At 40.6% G+C, this 19,613-nt stretch overlaps 2 protein-coding genes across 11 annotated transcripts in view; one reads left to right on the forward strand and one right to left on the reverse strand.

The window, feature by feature from the left end:
* LOC149748132 (uncharacterized) overlaps positions 1–16,301 on the reverse strand; it is a 176,460-nt gene extending 160,159 nt beyond the window's left edge. For all 10 annotated transcript variants that reach the window (XM_089918310.1, XM_089918312.1, XM_089918313.1 and 7 more), the window contains exon 1: positions 15,602–16,301. In XM_089918310.1, the coding sequence (XP_089774436.1) occupies positions 15,687–16,268 (582 nt within the window). In that variant the 5' untranslated portion in view covers positions 16,269–16,301 and the 3' untranslated portion in view covers positions 15,602–15,686. The remainder of the gene's footprint in view (positions 1–15,601) is intronic.
* Positions 15,985–19,613, forward strand: part of TMEM170B (transmembrane protein 170B) — a 43,866-nt gene continuing 40,237 nt past the window's right edge. The window contains exon 1 of the mRNA XM_022586666.3: positions 15,985–16,752. Within this exon, the coding sequence (XP_022442374.1) occupies positions 16,437–16,752 (316 nt within the window). The 5' untranslated portion in view covers positions 15,985–16,436. The remainder of the gene's footprint in view (positions 16,753–19,613) is intronic.

Consider the following 19,613-nt stretch of genomic DNA (forward strand, 5'->3'; position numbering starts at 1 on the left):
CACAGAACAGATTCTCTCCTAGAAACTTGAGAGAGTACAGCCCTGCTAACAGGGCTGATTTTGGACGTCGAGACCCCAGAACTGTGAGAAAAAGCATTTCTGTTGTTTTAAGCCACCCATTTTGTGGTACTTTGTTATGGCAGCTCCAGTAAACTAATATTCTTGGTAATCTCATCCTTAAAGTGAGGCTACTAACACTCTCATTATAGGAAGGGTTAGCAACATAATAGGAAAAATGCTTAGCACAGTGTCTGCCCCACTGGAAGAGCCCAGTTATATATTGTCATATATTATTTTTTTCTTTGAACAATTTGGTGTGGAAGAAAGGAAAAAGTGGTCCTAGAAAAACCACACATATGGTGAGGTAAATGTTGTTATTGCTTCTTTTTACATTTTTATTTTAAACATTTTATTAAGAAGGCACCTTTTTTTTTTATACAGCAGGTTCTTATTAGTCATCCATTTTATACACATCAGTGTATACATGTCAATCCCAATCGCCCAATTCATCACACCACCATCCCCATCCCGCCATGGCTTTCCCCCATTGGTGTCCAGACGTTTGTTCTCTACATCTGTGCCTCAATTTCTGTCCTGCAAACTGGTTCATCTGTACCATTTTTCTAGGTTCCACATATATGCATTAATATACAATATTTGTTTTTCTCTTTCTGACATACTTCACTCTGTATGACAGTCTCTAGATTCATCTGCGTCTCAACAAATGACCCAACTTCGTTCCTTTTTGTGGCTGAGTAATATTCCATTGTGTATATGTACCACATCTTCTTTATCCATTCATCTGTCGATGGGCATTTAGGTTGCTTCCATGACCTGGCTATTGTAAATAGTGCTGCAATGAACATTGGGGTGCATGTGTCTTTTTGAATTATGGTTTTCTCTGGGTATATGCCCAGTAGTGGGAGTGCTGGATCATATGGTAACTCTATTTTTGTTTTTTTAAGGAACCTCCATACTGTTCTCCATAGTGGCTGTATCAATTTACATTCTCACCAACAGTGCAGGAGGGTTCCCTTTTCTCCACACCCTCTCCAGCATTTGTTGTTTGTAGATTTTCTGATGATGCCCGTTCTAACTGGTGTGAGGTGATACCTCATTGTAGTTTTGATTTGCATTTTTCTAATAATTAGTGAGGCTGAGCAGCTTTTCATGTGCTTCTTGGCCATCTGAATGGCTTCTTTGGAGAAATGTCTATTTAGGTCTTCTGACCATTTTTGGATTGGGTTGTTTCTTTCTTTAATATTGATCTGCATGAGCTATTTATATATATTTTGGAGATTAATCCTTTGTCCATTGATTTGTTTGCAAATATTTTCTCCCATTCTCAGGGTTGTCTTTTCGTCTTGTTTATGGTTTCCTTTGCTGTGCAAACGCTTTTAAGTTTCATTAGGTCCCATTTGTTTATTTTTGTTTTTATTTCCATTACTCTAGGAGGTGGATCAAAAAAGATCTTGTTGTGATTTATATCAAAGAGTGTTCTTCCTATGTTTTCCTCTAAGGGTTTTATAGTTTCCGGTCTTACATTTAGGTCTTGAATCCATTTTGAGTTTATTTTTGTGTATGGTGTCAGGGAGTGTTCTAATTTTATTCTTTTACATGTAGCTGTCCAGTTTTCCAAGCACCACTTATTGAAGAGACTGTCTTTTCTCCATTGTATATCCTTGTCTCTTTTGTCATAGATTAGTTGACCATAGGTGCATGGGTTTATCTCTGGGCTTTCAATCTTGTTCCATTGATCTATGTTTCTGTTTTTGTGCCAGTACCATATTGTCTTGATTACGGTAGTTTTGTTGTATAGTCTGAAGTCAAGGAGTCTGATTCCTCCAGCTCCGTTTTTGTCCCTCAAGACTGCTTTGGCTCTTCGGGTTCTTTTGTGTCTCCATACAAATTTTAAGATTTTTTTTGTTCTAGTTCCGTAAAAAATGCCATTGGTAATTTGATAGGGATTGCATTGAATCTGTAGATTGCTTTGGGTAGTATAGTCATTTTCACAATACTGATTCTTCCAATCCAAGAACATGGTATATCTCTCCATATGTTGGTATCATCTTTAATTTCTTTCATCAGTGTCTTATAGTTTTCTGCATACAGGTCTTTTGTCTCCCTAGGTAGGTTTATTCCTAGGTATTTTATTCTTTTTGTTGCAATGGTAAATGGGAGTGTTTCCTTAATTTCTCTTTCAGATTTTCATCATTAGTGTATAGGAATGCAAGAGATTTCTGTGTGTTAATTTTGTATCCTGCAACTTTACCAAATTCATTGATTACCTCTAGTAGTTTTTTTGGTAGCATCTTTAGGATTCTCTATGTATAGTATCATGTCATCTCAAACAGTGACAGTTTTACTTCTTCTTTTCCAATTTATATTCCTTTTATTTCTTTTTCTTCTCTGATTGCCGTGGCTAGGACTTCCAAAACCATGTTGAATAATAGTGGTGAGAGTGGACATCCGTGTCTTGTTCCTGATCTTAGAGGAAATGCTTTCAGTTTTTCTCCATTGAGAATGATGTTTGCTGTGGGTTTGTTGTATATGGCCTTTATTATGTTGAGGTAGGTTCCCTCTGTGCCCACTTTCTCGAGAGTTTTTATCATAAATGGGTGTTGAATTTTGTCAAAAGCTTTTTCTGCATCTATTGAGATGATCATATGGTTTTTATTCTTCAATCTGTTAATACAGTGTATCACATTGATTGATTTGCATATATTGAAGAATCCTTGCATCCCTGGGATAAATCCCACTTGATCATGGTGTATGATCCTTTTAGTGTGGTGTTGGATTCTGTTTGCTAGTTTGTTTTGTATTTTTGCAGTATGCAGGCCTCTCACCATTGTGGCCTCTCCCGCTGTGGAGCACAGGCTCCAGACGCGCAGGCTCAGCGGCCATGGCTCACGGGCCCAGCTGCTCCGCGGCATGTGGGATCCTGCCAGACTGGGGCACGAACCCACGTCCCCTGCATTGGCAGGTGGACTCTCAACCACTGAGCCACCAGGGAAGCCCTGTTTGCTAGTATTTTGTTGAGGATTTTTGCATCTATATTCATGAGTGATATTGGTCTGTAATTTTCTTTTTTTGTAGTATCTTTGTCTGGTTTTGGTATCAGGGTGATGGTGGCCTCATAGAATGAGTTTGGGAGTGTTTCTCCCTCTGCAATTTTTTGGAAGAGTTTGAGAAGGATGGGTGTTAGCTCTTCTCTAAATGTTTGACAGAATTCACCTGTGAAGCCATCTGGTCCTGGACTTTTGTTTGTTGGAAGATTTTAAATTACAGTTTCAATTTCATTACTTGTGATTGGTCTGTTCATATTTTCCATTTCTTCCTGGTTCAGTCTTGGAAGGTTATACCTTTCTAAGAATTTGTCCATTTCTTCCAGGTGGTCCATTTTATTGGCATAGAGTTGCTTGTAGTAGTCTCTTAGGATGCTTTGTATGTCTGCAGTGTCTGCTGTAACTTCTCCTTTTTCATTTCTAATTTTATTGATTTGAGTCCTCTCCCTCTTTTTCTTGATGAGTCTGGCTAATGGTTTATCAATTTTGTTTATCTTCTCAAAGAACCAGATTTTAGTTTTATTGATCTTTGCTATCGTTTCCTTCATTTCTTTTTCATTTATTTCTGATCTGATCTTTATGATTTCTTTCCTTCTGCTAACTTTGGGTTTTGTTTGTTCTTCTTTCTCTAGTTCCTTTAGGTGTAAGGTTAGATTATCTATTTGAGATTTTTCTTGTTTCTTGAGGTAGGCTTGTATAGCTATAAAATTCCCTCTTAGAACTGCTTTTGTTGCATCCTATAGGTTTTGGATCGCTGTGTTTTCATTGTCATTTGTCTCTAGGTATTTTTTGATTTCCTCTTTGATTTCTTCAGTGATCTCTTGGTTATTTAGTAACGTATTGTTTAGCCTCCATGTGTTTGTGTTTTTTACGTTTTTTCCCCTGTAATTCATTTCTAATCTCATAGCATTGTGGTCAGAGAAGATGCTTGATATGATTTCAATTTACTTAAATTTACTGAGGCTTGATTTATGACCCAAGATGTGATCTATCCTGGAGAATGTTCCGTGTGCACTTGAGAAGAAAGTGTAATCTGCTGTTTTTGGATGGAATGTCCTATAAATATCAATTAAATCTATCTGGTCTATTGTGTCATTTAAAGCTTGTGTTTCCTTATTAATTTTCTGTCTGGATGATCTGTCCATTCGTGTAAGTGAGGTGTTAAAGTCCCCCACTATTATTGTGTTGCTGTCAATTTCCTCTTTTACAGCTGTTAGCATTTGCCTTATATATTGAGGTGCTCCTATGTTGGGTGCATATATATTTATAATTGTTATATCTTCTTCATGGATTGATCCCTTGATCATTATGTAGTGCCCTTCCTTGTTTCTTGTAACATTCTTTATTTTAAAGTCTATTTTATCTGATATGAGTATTGCTATTCCAGCTTTCTTTTGATGTCCATTTGCACAGAATGTCTTTTTCCAATCCCTCACTTTCAGTCTGTATGTGTCCCTAGGTCTGAAGTGGGTCTCTTGTAGACAGCATATATATGGGTCTTGTTTTTGTATCCATTCAGCCAGTCTGTGTCTTTTGGTTGGAGCATTTAATCCATTCACGTTTAAGGTAATTATTGATATGTATGCTCCTATGACCATTTTCTTCATTGTTTTGGGTTTGTTTTTGTAGGTCCTTTTCTTCTCTTGTGTTTCCCACTTAGAGAAGTTCCTTTAGCATTTGTTGTAGAGCTGATTTGGTGGTGCTGAATTCTCTTAGCTTTTGCTGGTCTGCAAAGCTTTTGATTTCTCCATCAAATCTGAATGAGATCCTTGCCAGGTAGAGTAATTTTGGTTGTAGGTTCCTCCCTTTCATCACTTTAAGTATTTCATGCCACTCCCTTCTGGCTTGCAGAGCTTCTGCTGAGAAATCAGCTGTTAACCTTATGGGAGTTCCCTTGTATATTATTTGTCATTTTTCCCTTGTTGCTTTCAATAATTTTTCTTTGTCTTTAATTTTTGCCAGTTTGATTACTATGTGTCTTGGTGTGTTTCTCCTTGTGTTTATCCTGTATGGGACTCTCTGTGCTTTCTGGATTTTGTGAGTATTTCCTTTCCCATGTTAGGGAAGTTTTCGACTATAATCTCTTCAAATATTTTCTCTGGTCCTTTCTCTCTCTCTTGTCCTTCTGGGACCCCTATAATGTGAACGTTGTTGTGTTTAATGTTGTCCCAGAGGTCTCTTAGGCTGTCTTCATTTCTTTTCAGTCTTTTTTATTTATTCTGTTCCACGGCAGTGAATTCCACCATTCTGTCTTCCAGGTCACTTATCTGTTCCTCTGCCTCAGTTATTCTGCTATTGATTCCTTCTAGTGTATTTTTCATTTCAGTTATTGTATTGTTCATCTGTTTGTTTGTTCTTTAATTCTTCTAGGTCTTTGTTAAACATTTCTTTCATCTTCTCAATCTTTGCCTCCATTCTTTTTACAAGGTCTTGGATCATCTTCACTATCATTATTCTGAATTCTTTTTCTGGAAGGTTGCCTATCTCCACTTCATTTAGTTGTTTTTCTGGGGTTTTATCTTGTTCCTTCATCTGGTACATAGCCCTCTGTCTTTTTATCTTGTCTATCTTTCTGTGAATGTGGTTTTTGTTCCACAGGCTGCAGGACTGTAGTTCTTCTTGCTTCTGCTGTCTGCTCTCTGGTGGATGAAGCTATCTAAGAGGCTTGTGTCACTTTCCTCATAGGAGGGACTGGTGGTGGGTAGAGCTGACTGTTTCTCTGGTGGGCAGGGCTCAGTAAGACTTTAATCTGCTTCACTACTGATGGGTGGGGCTGGGTTCCCTCCCTGTTGGTTGTTTGGCCTGAGGCAACCCAACGCTGGAGCCTACCTGTGCTCTTTGGTGGGGCTAATGGCAAACTCTGGGAGGGCTCATGCCAAGAAGTACTTCCCAGAACTTCTGCTGCCAGTGTCCTTGTCCGGATGGTGAGCCACAGCCACCCCCCACCTGTGCAGGTGACCCTCCAACACTAGCAGGTAGGTCTGGTTCAGTCTCCTCTGGGGTCACTGCTCCTTCCCCTGGGTCCCGATGCACACACTACTTTGTGTGTGCCCTCCAAGAATGGAGTCTCTGTTTCCCCCAGTCCTGTCGAAGTCCTGCAATCAAATCCCACTTGCCTTCAAAGTCTGATTCTCTAGGAATTCCTCCTCCCATTGCCAGACCCCCAGGTTGGGAAGCCCGACGTGGAGCTCGGACCCTTCACTCCAGTGGGTGGATTTCTGTGGTACAAGTGTTCTCCAGTCTGTGAGTCACCCACCCAGCAGTTACGGGATTTGATTTTACTGTGATTGCGCCACTCCTACCATCTCATTGTGGCTTCTCCTTTGTCTTTGGATGTGGGGTATCTTTTTTGGTGAGTTCCAGTGTCTTCCTGTCGATGATTGTCCAGCAGCTAGTTGTGATTCTGGTGCTCTCACAAGAGGGAGTGAGAGCATGTACTTTTACTCCGCCATCTTGGTTCAGGGCCAATTGTTTCTTTTTAAGTAAGAGTTATATGTGCATATTTAAACACAGAAAATAAATAAAATCTCCAGAGAGAGGAACAGACTAAAGAATTTAGAGATAATATATATCTTCATCAAAGACCAAATCCAGGGCAAATGAAAGATTTCATGAGATGTGACTATAAAGTAATAGATTGCATGTTTTAATGACTTACTACCATTTATAGTTCCAAAATGATATAATTCTTCAGAGAAGACACTCTGGAAGGTAGATCATTATTCTAATGGCGTTGCCATTACTTCAAACACATTTTAATTTTCTTCCAAACCAGGTAGTTCCAAACTACACAAAGGTTTCACCACTCATGACACACCTCACTTTTACTCAAAAGACGTTTCTTGCCAGGCTGGCCACTCAACTGACATTACACCAAGCAACTTCTGACTCTTTCCAAATGCCAAGTCCACCCTTAAATTATAAACATTAGTACCATTGAGGGCATTTTTTAAAAGTGTTCCAAATATTTATCAAAGTAGTCTTAAATACCCAAATGTGAAAGAAAACATTCTGATTTCAAATAGAGTATCAATCTTGTTGGCATACATGCTTGATGACTTCAAATCAGGCAAGGCTTTTGACAAAAGTTTTTTTAAGTACATATTATATATATTTTTTTCCCCGGATAGTTCAACAGTTAAGCCCTAACTGGCTACTCACTGAAGCAATGATGGTATTTTTACTGGTGAATTTCCAACTGAGGTCCACTCAGCAATTTCTAAGTACATTTAAATACATGGCTTTATTTTTTCCTCCTTATTTCTTATACCTCAATATGCATGAGAAGGAAATGGCCTTGTTTTTCAAAGGCTTACAAAGAACAGAAAGGAATAAACTATGATTTCAAAATGCCTAATAATCTATTCACATCATGTTCAGATTTTCAGAAAGGAAGAAGGACAAGCAAAGGGAAAAAGGGTCATCTTTAACTTGCCCCTGCTTTAACTTTCCCAGAAATTACAGAAAGAAAGAAAAAAAGATCATTAACAAAACATCACTTTGCTTAAAACAGAAACAAACTCATAGACCTAGAGAACGAATTTACGGTTACTGTGGGGAAAGGTTGGGGGAGGGATAGATTGGGAGTTTGGGATTGACATGTACGCACTGCTATATTTAAGATAAAATGTCTTTTCATGAAAAAAAAAAGTCACTTTGCTTAAAATGAGATCTTTTTAATGGGACTCTTAGTTCACATGAAACACAAATTTTTCACTGCCTCATCTTCATGCTGGAGTAAATTAAATTTTTATTCATCCTTCTATTGCATTCTGTGTCATATTTCACAGTGAAATACTACCCTGCACTTTATTTGAGCTTGGAAATCCAGGAAAAATATAAGGAGGTTGAAATAAAAGAGGAGGCTCCCTCGGAGGCCAGACTCTGAGAAGCAAGAAATGCGCCCTGGTTGCAGAGAGGAAGTTGCATTTTGTTGTACAACTTTTTGGTTACGCAGAACTCTTGGCCTAATCGTGAGAGATGACATCTGTTCAACAATTGCACAACTTACTCCTCGCTCAATCAACATCTGTTAATTTGATTTGATTTCTTTTTTTAAAATTTATTTATTTAATTAATTTATTTTTGGCTGCGCTGGGTCTTTGTTGCCCTATGCAGGCTTCCTTTAGTTGCAGTGAGTGGGGGCTGCTCTCCGTTGTGGTGCGCAGGCTTCTCAGTGCGGTGGCTTCTCTTATTGTGGAGCACGGGCTCTAGGCTCACGGGCTCAGTAGTTGTGGCTCGCGGGCTCTAGAGCGCAGGCTCAGTAGTTGTGGTGCATGGGCTTAGCTGCTCCACAGCATATAGGATCTTCCTGGACCAGGGCTCAAACCCGTGTCCCCTGCATTGGCAGGCAGACTCTTAACCACTGCACCACCAGGGAAGCCCTTGTTAATTTGATTTTAAGACACAGTCTTCCATTCCTTTCGTCATCAGGAGTGATGGAGAAACTAAGAGAAGGAGCCGAGTGCCCTACTTGATACTACCTTTTCCCCAACTGAGAACTGGGTCACATGACCTTGGCTATGAAGAAGGCTCTAATTCATCCTGTCTTATTTTTATAATACCCTCAGCACTTATGGAATATATATATATAGAGTAAATATATATGTCCGTAACTGAGTATACGCATTGTATTACATATATAAATATATACATATATGTAATATATTTACTGACTACACACATATATTATGTAACATATGTAAAATATATTATTCCTGCAATATACAATACATATATGTATATTATTATACATATTACTATACGTTACATATAATACATATTAAAATGTATACTATATACATGTATAATAACACATATTATGCATTACATTATACATGTATACATAATAAGCATACATTTACATATATATAATTATACAATGTTAGTGTATACTCAGTCACAGGTTGTTGTTAACTGTCTTCTATTGTTTCTAATGCATGTTTTATTCTCTTAAACCAATGCTAGGGTCTTTAAGGGAAGGAACAGTGTTTTTCTTATTTTTTTAACGCATATGATTAGTATAATGAAAGAAAAGTGATGAAAATTATTAACTTCAGTTCAAACTTATACTTTTACAGTGGGCCAGATGTTCTCATTTCATTCCCAGTTACCCCAGATATTTACTATCCAGGTAGATCCCAGGGGAACCGCAACAGGGCTGCAGCTCTCATGCAACACCAGAAAGAAATAAGATTTGTTGTTTAAACCAATGAGATTCTAAGTTTCTTTGTTATGTAGCATGGTCTAGTGAAACCTAAGGTATAGCCTAAAGCAGATCTAGTGGACAAAAATAAGTAAGATTATAGAAGACCTTTAGTAACGTAATAAATATGGTAGATCTTATTCATATAGACCACCCTATTCCCTAAAAACAGAGAATAAACCTTCTTTAATTGTGTACTCACTTCCCCAAATTAACCATATACTGGGCTACAAAGAAAACATCGGTAAATCCCTCAAAGTGGAAATGGTATAAATAACATTCTTTGGCTACACAGTAATTAAACTATGAACTGCTAAAAAAATATAGAACTGCCTCCCTTTGAAAGTTGAAAGTTAAAAAAGAATCTCTCTTTTACATAATTTCAAAGTAGAAATCAAAAGTAAGATGGCAGAATTTCTAGAAGATAACAACAGAAAATGTTAATAGAACATCATGTATCAAAAGCTACAGGATAGAGCTTCCCTGGTGGCGCAGTGGTTGAGAGTCCGCCTGCCGATGCAGGGGATGCGGGTTCGTGCCCCGGTCCGGGAAGATCCCACGTGCCGTGGAGCAACTAAGCCCGTGAGCCATGGACACTGAGCCTGCGCGTCCGGAGCCTGTGTTCCGCAACTGGAGAGGCCACAGCAGTGAGAGGCCCGCGTACCGCAAAAAAAAAAAAAAAAAAAAAAGCTACACGATACAACCTAAGCAGTGCTCAGGAAAAATTCAAAGTTAAATATTTATAAAAATAACAAAACCATCCAAAGAATAGCAGAAGAAACTAACTGATAATGATAAAAGAAAAAAGTGAATATACAGAAACACAGAGAACTGATAAATACATCTTAGAGCTGATTAATTGGAAAAAATATAAAATGATTAGCAAATATAATTAAGATAAAATTAGAGAATGTGTACGTTCGCAAAATAAGCAACTTGTTGGAGAAGTTAAAAGATTTGCAAGAGGTATTGATTAACACTGCAAATTACTTTTAAAAATTGTATGGTTCAAATGAAAAAATTACAGAAAGAAATCAGGAAGAGAAAAAATATCGAAATGGATAAACTGCCATAGGAAAAAACACTACCTAGAAAAAAACTGACAAAGAGCTGCTTCCCTAAAGCATCGACAGCAGTTTTACAGTTGAATTTCACCAAACACCGAAGGAAAAGAAAAATCTAAATAAGGACAGCTTCTAAATATTTTGTATAAAGCCAACACAACATTAATTAGCAAAAATAAAAAATAAAAATAAAAACCACAAACTAAATTAAACACAATTCTAAAGAGAAACGTACAGATCAATCTCACTCACAATACTGATGACATAATTCTAATAAAAGATTAAGACATGGAATTAAGTAGCATATTAAAAGAATGAGAGATCATGACTAAGTGGCATTAACTCTAGAAACTCAAAGAAAATGTATTAGGAAAATTTTAATATAATCCTCATATATTTAGGACCAAAGGAAGAATCACATTGTCATATCCATAGATGCTAAAAAGAGACATATTCAACAACTTTTCAAAATCAAATTTCTTAATAAAATAAAACATTAAAATATCTCAACATCCCTTAAATTCATTTATAAATGTAACATGACTTCAGTGAAAATATAACCAGTAATATTTTTAGAATTAGGAAGCTGATTTTAAAGTTCTTCCAGAATAATACACATTCAAGATTAATCAGGAAAAAAATTGAAAGATGAATAGAAAAGGAAGACGTATCTTAGAAGAACCTGAAGCAGATTGTACAGTTAAAGAAAATAAAAATAGTATGGTGCTGACACATGAATAGATAGATAGGACAAAAATGAAAGTCCAGAAATAAATCCAAGTATGCTTAGAAATTTTGAACATGATATAGCTGGTGTTTTAGGTCAGTGGGAAAATGATGGATTTTTCAATAAATGTTTTGGGACAATTCAGTTGCCATCTGGAAAAACAAAATTAGATCTCTACTAAATGTTTTACATTAAAAAAATTCCAAGCGGACCAAAGGTGTAAACAAAGACACCCATAAAATTTTTAGAAAAGATATGAGACTTAAAAAAATCAAATCTGAGAAGGGAAGACATTTTAAAGCATGGCGGAAGACTCAGATACCATAAAAGAAAAGGCTGACAACATAAGTATCAGAAATTTCTACATGACCAAAGAGTTTTGTTAAAGCTAAAAGGCTACTGACAAACTGAAAAAGATGTATGCAGTACATATCACAAATGGTTAATTTGTTAAATATTTAAAAGCTCCTACATGTAAGGTTTTAAAAGATAAATTACCCAAAAGAAAAATGGGCAGAAGTGCCTAGAAAAGGCAATCAATATGTTCCTTCACACACACATAAAATGTGTCACCTCACTTAAAATCAGAAAATCGCCAATAAAATACAGTGAAATACCATTTTCACCATTTTGTTCTTGGCATCCAATGTTTTATGATGTTTAGCTCAACAATTAAGTACTTTAAGAATTGAGTTTAGTGTGGATTATGCATCATGAATCTACAAGTGGCATTTAATCAACACACTATTTTATGTGTTTTATGTTTGCCTTCCATCCATAATATGACCAGACTGGATGCAGGGTAATTTCAGACACTGGTTTTTAGGGGGGAAACTGAGTCTCCTGTGTTGCCAAATGCAGGATTTTGTATGCGTGTGATTTTAGCAGAGTCTTTCTTTACACTCATATTCAGGCCTCAGAGAATGAATTCTTAGAGTTCAAATGTCATGTATTATCTCTTTTAAAGACTTAGGATAATAAACAAGGAGCTACATGGCAGTGGGGAGTGGGCTGGGCAGCATCTGGCAGAAATTGGAAGGTAGGTGGTTTGTATGCACAGGTGGAGGGAAAACAACAAGGAGGAGGTGGAAAATGGAGCTAGAGGCACGGGCAGTTACCTGCCTGTCCTTCCATCTCAAACATGCTCCTAACCCTCCATGACTGTGGGTGGACGTCATTTCCCACTGCCAATATGGAGCATCTCTCTGCTCTTTTCTGGACAGGGCTGGACCCCTCAGTAGCCCCATAATGGTGACCTGGCACCCTAGGTATGCCATATCTTACTGTGGAGACAAAATAGGACATACCTTGTTTTTCTGATTTACTGTGATCGAAATGTCTCTTGACTCTTAACAGGTGTTCTGAGAAACATTTCAACAAGTAAATTTCAGTGCAGTACCTATATTAAAATAATATGCACGACCATTTCTTCCTCTTATTTCTGTCATTTCTTCCAACAGAATTTTATATTCTTCTTCAAAAAAACCAACAGTGCTTTCGCTGTGTGTGTGTGTGTGTGTGTGCGCGTATAAGAACAAGATACAAGATTTGGGCAGAAGTGAGGTTTTGTGTATAGATTTTGAAAAAAAATTTGCCTGATAGTGTTATAAAATTTAACACTATTAAATTAGTGTTATGAAATTTCAACCCATCCTTGTGAAAATTAAATGAGCTAATATGTTGTACTTGGCACAAGGTCTGGCAGGAGGAAGGAGCTGTGTTGATTATTACTACTAGTTAAATGATGCCAAAAATCTGAAGAGGTGCCATTATTATTCCCATTTTAAAGCTAGTAAGTGATGCAGCCAGTGTTCAAACCATATTTTCCAGATAATGAATCTTTTAAACCTGCCCCATCACTCAGCGTTTGGAGCTGCTGAAATGTGTCGTGAGATGAAATTAGGTTGCCTATGTAATGTGATTCTGTGATATAGTACTGTACAGCGAGAAAGGAAGATAATAAAGGAGAATGATGTCCTCATAGTTAATGTTTTTCTCAAAGGATCAATATCATTTTTTATTCTAATTGACTTTAAAAAGCTTTCTTCTGGGCCCTCTCTGGACAATTAATAGGATTCCTAAGACTTATGGGTGTTCCCTTACTTGTGTGTAAGAAATAAACTAGGAACTCTTTGTGAATTGTTATTTATTTCACATGCAAGGGCACGGGGCTAAAAGAGACCTCTACAATTTATTTGGGGTGTTCCCTGATTTCTGGCAGGAACGTGACTAAACCATTCCTTGACCGGTGTATTAACGCAATACTGAAAGAAATTACACAACTTCCACCTGCATTAATTCAGTTTTGGGTTTCGTAACCTTGGCCATTGGGAAATGTTCAATTCACTTAAGAATATACGCTTCCAACATATCATTATGTTTATCATTAGCTTTATCAAGGCAAACACAAGTTGAATGCAAGGTATTAGCCTAGAGAGCTTAGACCTTATGAATCTTCAAATCCCGTAGATAATGCCTAGCACAGAACATTATTACAGATAACAGATGCCAAATAAATGCTTACTGAATTGAGCTGAATAGCAAGGGAAACGTTGTCTGGTTATCAAAGTGCATTATCGATTTGGGCCTTCCTTACTGTGTCTTACTTTCTCATTTCCAGAAATCAACACTTAGGTTCCATTAAAAAAATTATGTGAAACAAGAAAAATGCTGACTTTTCTAAGTTTATTCATTTATTCATTCAACAAATATTTGATGAACACCATGTGCTAGGCACTGTCCCAGGTTCTGAATATTTTAAATGCATGCTACCATGTTGTAAACAGTAGTGTGTAATAATAAGAACCCCACTGATTCTGTGTAAACTAACTAAAAGTTCCTGATGTGAGAGTTTAATGAGCTGTTGCTTAGAGAGTTTGATATGAACCCTTCATTGAATGTAGTCATATTCTCTAATACCGCTAATCATATCATGTCAAATCTCTTATTGGTAATCATTAGGTAACCTGCATCTCCCCATCCAGAACCTTAAAGGTATGGAGTTGATAGTGAGGTAAGGAAGATGTGGCTACTGGAAAGAATGAACAGACTAGGAATTCAGAAACTGGGCTGTGAAGTGGTGTCACCTCTCTAAGGCACTTAATTCTGCAGAATCAGTTTCCCCTATCTGTAAAATAAAGTGAATTGGCAAAGTGGTAAAGCCTCTTTTAAGTCTGATTATTTTATAATCTTAAATTAAGATCTCATTAATTCTATATCCTCAGAAGACGATAACTCCACACTATGAGTTTTGGCTCAGTTCTTATTAGTGATGCAGACTCTTCCCTTTCCTCCTGTGTTGCGACATCAAACAGACAATACATATGCCAACTAAAAATTGTTTCTTGCCTTCTGGTTCTATAAGAATGAAGTCAGTAGCCACTGCAGCCGCTAAACTTCCCACACCCTGAAAGGAGTTCAGGGCGGAGATCAGGAATGAGGCCCTCCGTGCTCCAGGAAAAACTGGCACAACAGGTCTTCAGTTAGGTATTTTCAGGAGAATTTATGAACCCAATTTCTTGCATCTTCTCACATCTACCAAAGCACTAAAATCATTAACAGAGACACCTGCTCCTCGTGACCAGCACCAACCTTCTTGTGACCAGCAGCAACTTTCTGCCAAAATGTGTGCTTAAGGGCACATACGTCCCCTTCACCAAAGTCACATATATACTGACCTCCGCACCTCCTCAGAGCAGCTGCTCAGAGCTGCCTGAAAGCCTGTATCCCTGGCTACAGTCCTCGTTCTGCCCCAAATAAAACTTAACTCACACCTCTCTCGCTGTACATTTTTTCCGTTGACACATACATACGTATATAAATATACATATGTATATTTTAAGGTGGTCCCCAAGAACACCCTTTACAGGTGATCCAACCCTCCTGCGTTTTGCCCAAAGTACTTGATGATTTAGCTACAGCATGAACTTCGGCGTCCTTTGCAGATTTTCTTTTCAGACAGTAAAGAGATTGAAAAAGGATGGGGAGAGGCGGCTGACTGGTGCATATGTGGTCACTGCCAAAACTTAATTCTTATTTTTCAAGATAAAAGGTTTCAGACTTCAAGGAGGAGTTCACTTTGTTGTGGCTGAATTTTAGACAGTTCCTCGGGCTAAAGGTGGATATGGAGAAAGGCAGCAAACCACGGGAAGAGAGGTCTAGTTTAAGTCCTGAGCTGGGCGGGGGTGGGGGGAGATAACGGAGACTTTTACAATTTAGGTAATGAGAGTACTGCAACGAAAAAAGAGCTAGCCCCGAGGGTGGCCTTGAGGTGTAGGCCACCTGCCTAGCCCCGGGACTCCAGGTGATTTCAGATGCCGGAACCACGGGAGGCCCAGGTTCTTGCTGTGGGTAGGACTGGATGAATCGTAAAGTGGGTCTGTTTCTGTTTTAATGGCTTTCGGATATATTCTGCAAGTAGTAACCTACCCAGGTCATGTGACTCACCCCCCCCAAAAAAAACCCAAAACCCCAAACCCACAAACTGACAAATCTACAATGTTGAGATATTTACACTTGTTAGAAAAAGTTGTACTCAAACCTTTTTATCCAATGTATTTCATTCGAAGCCAAAGATGGGAACTGTCACAGCATCCACCTGACGGAGTTTGACACCTCGCTCCCCGTCACGTAGGGTCGGGGCTGCAGCTCAGCCTGGAGCTCCAGCACCTCCCGGATTCTCCCAGGGCGCGCGCCCGGGGCCGGGGGGCCGGGGCAGGGAGGGCGTGGAGCTGGTTCCCCTGGAGCGCCCAGTCAGCAGCGAGGCCCGGCGGTGGCGCTAGTGACGTAGGCCGCACTTCCCTCCGCCCCACTGCGGGCCGAGGCTCAGCCCCGTCAGCCTCGCGAGCTCGCGCGCGCGCGAAGCAGGAGGAGGAGGGCTTTGGGGCCGGCCGGCTGTCGAAGGGCGACGGGTCGCGGGAAGAGGGAGAATGAGCATGCGCAGCAGCTCCGGGGAGGGCGGGGGAGGTGGGGACCCGTGCGCGCGCGCACGATCGGCCCGGGGCGGCCGCGGGTGGAGGGGGCGGTTCCTCGAGTGTCGGCGGCAGGAGGGTTGGCAGGCTGGCGGCAGGTGCTGCCGCGGCCAGTGCCGCCGCCGCCGCCGCCGCCGCCTCCGCCTCCGCCTCCGCCTCCTCCGAGTCCCGGGTCTGCTCGTCCTCTCGCGGTGATGAGCTGAGCCCCGTCGGGGGCTGCACCTGCTGGCTGCCCATCACCCCGGACCTCCCGGCGTGACCTCGGCCTCCTCGCGTGCCCGGCCCCCGCGGCTCCGAGCTGCCCCTGAGAGGGAGCGGCAGCGGCCTCCTCCGACCCGAGTTATCGCTCGGGGGCCGAGCGGGGAGAGCGCCCGGCCCCCTCCCCTCCCCAGTCCGCCGTCCTCGATGTCTCCCCGGCGGGGAGGGGGCTGCCTGGGAGACGCGCTGAGCGGCCCCCCCCGGAGGCCCGGCGGCGGCAGCAACAGCGACCAGCCCGGCGACCCGAAGCCTCCCCCGGCGGCGGCGGCCTGGAGGAGCCGCGCACCCGCCGCCGCCCCCGGAGCCTCGCAGCCGCCGCCGCCGCCCGGCGCCGGAGGAGAGGGCGGCGGGCGCCCCCCAGGGAAGATGAAGGCGGAGGGGGGCGACCACTCCATGATCAACCTGTCGGTGCAGCAGGTCCTGAGCCTCTGGGCCCACGGGACGGTGCTGAGGAACCTTACGGGTAATTGATGCGCCCGGGGTGGGGACCGGGATGCGGTGCCGCCCCTTGCCTCCCTTCACCCTCCCTGGGAGGGGAAGCGCTTCTCGCCGCCCCACCCCCGAGCGCGCCCCGCTCGGGAGCTCGCGGTCTCAAGTCCTGGCGAAGAAGGTGTTAATTGGATCCGCTCCGCTCCTGTTCTGGGGGCGCCGACGCCAGTCCCCCGAGACCCCGGCTCCAGAAGCGCTGGGGGAGAATCCACGACCCCCGCCTCTCCTCCCTTCCTGCAAGGGGAGGGCCGGCGACCGCCCTGCCTCTGTAGTACGCGTGGAATAGCTTTAGCGCTGAGACTTGAGTACAGTTAGCCTTTATTTATCTCCCCACCTCCATACACACACACAGGCACACGCACACGCGCGCGCGCGCTTCTTGCTCTTTAGGTCTTTTTCTAGTTTAGCTCTTTTTCTTTCTTGCAAATCTCAAATCGAATGCAGAACTTAAATTCCCTGCTCACAATGATCAGTTTGCTTCAACTGTTAATTTTTGTTTTTGTTTTTTTGCGATATAAATGACTCATTAAGTAGATTATATTAGGTCACGGGCTGGGTCAAGGTCTAGTGAATTCTAAGCACTTTTTGCTTTAACCGTATATCTCCTCCCTCTCCTATTTCCTTTTGTCTGTCTGACTCCCTCTGGCCTCAAGCTGCTGCTTCTGTGACATTTGATAATTTTGTGTATTTCCCTTCATACGTCAAGGCTATCAGGAGGGAATTGGACTTAATATATTATAGTAATTAACATCAATTTCTAGTTGTAAAAGTGAGCAATAATACTCATAAACTTTAAAAATCAAATTTATAGGTCTGGTTTGTGGAGAAACTTCTGGCTTGGTTAATGCAGAAATGCTTGTATTATACCCTGACTTTAAAAAATACTCGCTAAAGATTAGTGTTTACAAGAAAGTAATTTCAGTTGCAGTTTGATGACTCCTCAGTGCGTGCTTCTCAGGGAAAAATCTTAAAAACATACTCAGGATTTAATTTTTGGAAATGTATAAGACAGCTAATTTTGATAGAGCATTAGTATTTCAGAATGCATTATGTTAAACTGGTTAAGACTATGGAGAGTATTTTACAAATATAACCTGTCTTGATAGGATACAAGATATTATAAAATCTAGCATTACATGGAATTCAGATATTCATAGAGAAAAATTGGGATTATTTACCACAAGGTTGAGTTTAAAGACGCTGTGTGCCTTGAATGTGGAAACTGCTATATAAAATTAACATGGTGGGGGGCTTCCCTGGTGGCGCAGTGGTTGAGAGTCCGCCTGCCGATGCAGGGGACAAAGGTTCGTGCCCCGGTCCGGGAAGATCCCACATGCCGCGGAGCGGCTGGGCCCGTGAGCCATGGCCGCTGAGCCTGCGCGTCCGGAGCCTGTGCTCCACAACGGGAGAGTCTACAACAGTGAGAGGCCCACGTACCGCAAAGTAAATAAATAAATAAATAAATAAAATTAACGTGGATTCTGGATTGGATTTTAGTGCCCTCACTTTTAATCTGTGGTTATTTAACTTGGAGCACACTGACCTTACATGCTGGTTGCAGGTCAGGAACATGTTTTTAGTTCTGAAAACCTACACTGACATAAGAACCATTTCATAATTCAATTGAATTTTGAGATAGACCGCTTTATTTTACTTATGGCGTTCCTTGTGTTTATCCACTGTTAGTATTTCAAATGTTGTATGAATTATGTTTATTGGAGTAAAATGAAAAATAAGGATTTAAGAATATGTATTTGTATATGTTAATGACTGGCTTAGCTCATCGGTGGGTATTTAGAGAAAATTAGCTTTGGGAACCATAGAGTAAGTGTAAATTTAACTTACCTCTCGGAGAGATTTAACAATATTTTAAAATATTTACTTTAACATTCTGAATCATTACAGTGGCTTCCAGTTCCCATAGGTCAACCGTTAGGCTAACAATAGTAGTTTCAACCCAGGCTTAGTTCTAATCATCTCCTAACATAGTCTTAGTAATCAGCTGTTGCTCATTGGACTTGCCATTTTATAGAGGATATGGGATACGCTGACCACCCAAAGCCAGGACTGAGGGGGGACTGAGGAGCATGGGAACCTCTTCTAGGAAATTTAAATAGAGTCTGAGTACGCAAAATTCTGTAAAAATGGAGAAAATAGATTAGAAATAGGCTTCACCAGCAGGTGAATGTACCAAGTTAGGAACCCCATCACTGCTAAAAAGTAGACTCCGTAAGTGGTAACATTCTGATGTGGTTCATCATGACCTTCTCCATGCTGGTGACCTTCGCGATCCCAGATGCAGCTTGATCATTAGTTAAGTGATGCCTCCTACAGTGCCATTTATTTTTTCTCGGCTTCATAATAAAGATGTAAGTTAAAATTGTTTATTTTTTTTAACATCTGTATTGGAGTATAACTGCTTTACAATGTTGTGTTAGTTTCTGCTGTATAACACAGTGGATCAGCTTTATGTATACATATATCCTCATATCCCCTCCCTCTTGCATCTACAGTGCCATTTAGAACTTAGTCTATTAAAAACAAACACACAACTTCTAAAACAAGATAACTCCTATTTATTAAATGCCTGCTATGTATCAGGCAATTTACAGATATTATTTCTAATCTTCAGAGTAACTCTCCAAAGCAGATTTACAAACAAGCTCAGAGAGGTAAAGTTGGCCCACATCAAATAGCTTGAAATGGCTGAGCTAGGCTTGAAACCCATCTCTGCCTACAGAATTACTCTTTCCCCCTTTCCAAGCTGCTTTAGCTACTTCTTCTCTGTTCTCTATAAACAGAATGAATTAAGTGCTTCATCTTGTCCCTTCTGCT

This window comes from Delphinapterus leucas, chromosome 10 (assembly GCF_059928025.1).
Source record: "Delphinapterus leucas isolate spDelLeu-1000000601 "Yukka" chromosome 10, BTC_Dleu_Yukka2, whole genome shotgun sequence".
Lineage (NCBI taxonomy): Eukaryota > Metazoa > Chordata > Mammalia > Artiodactyla > Monodontidae > Delphinapterus > Delphinapterus leucas.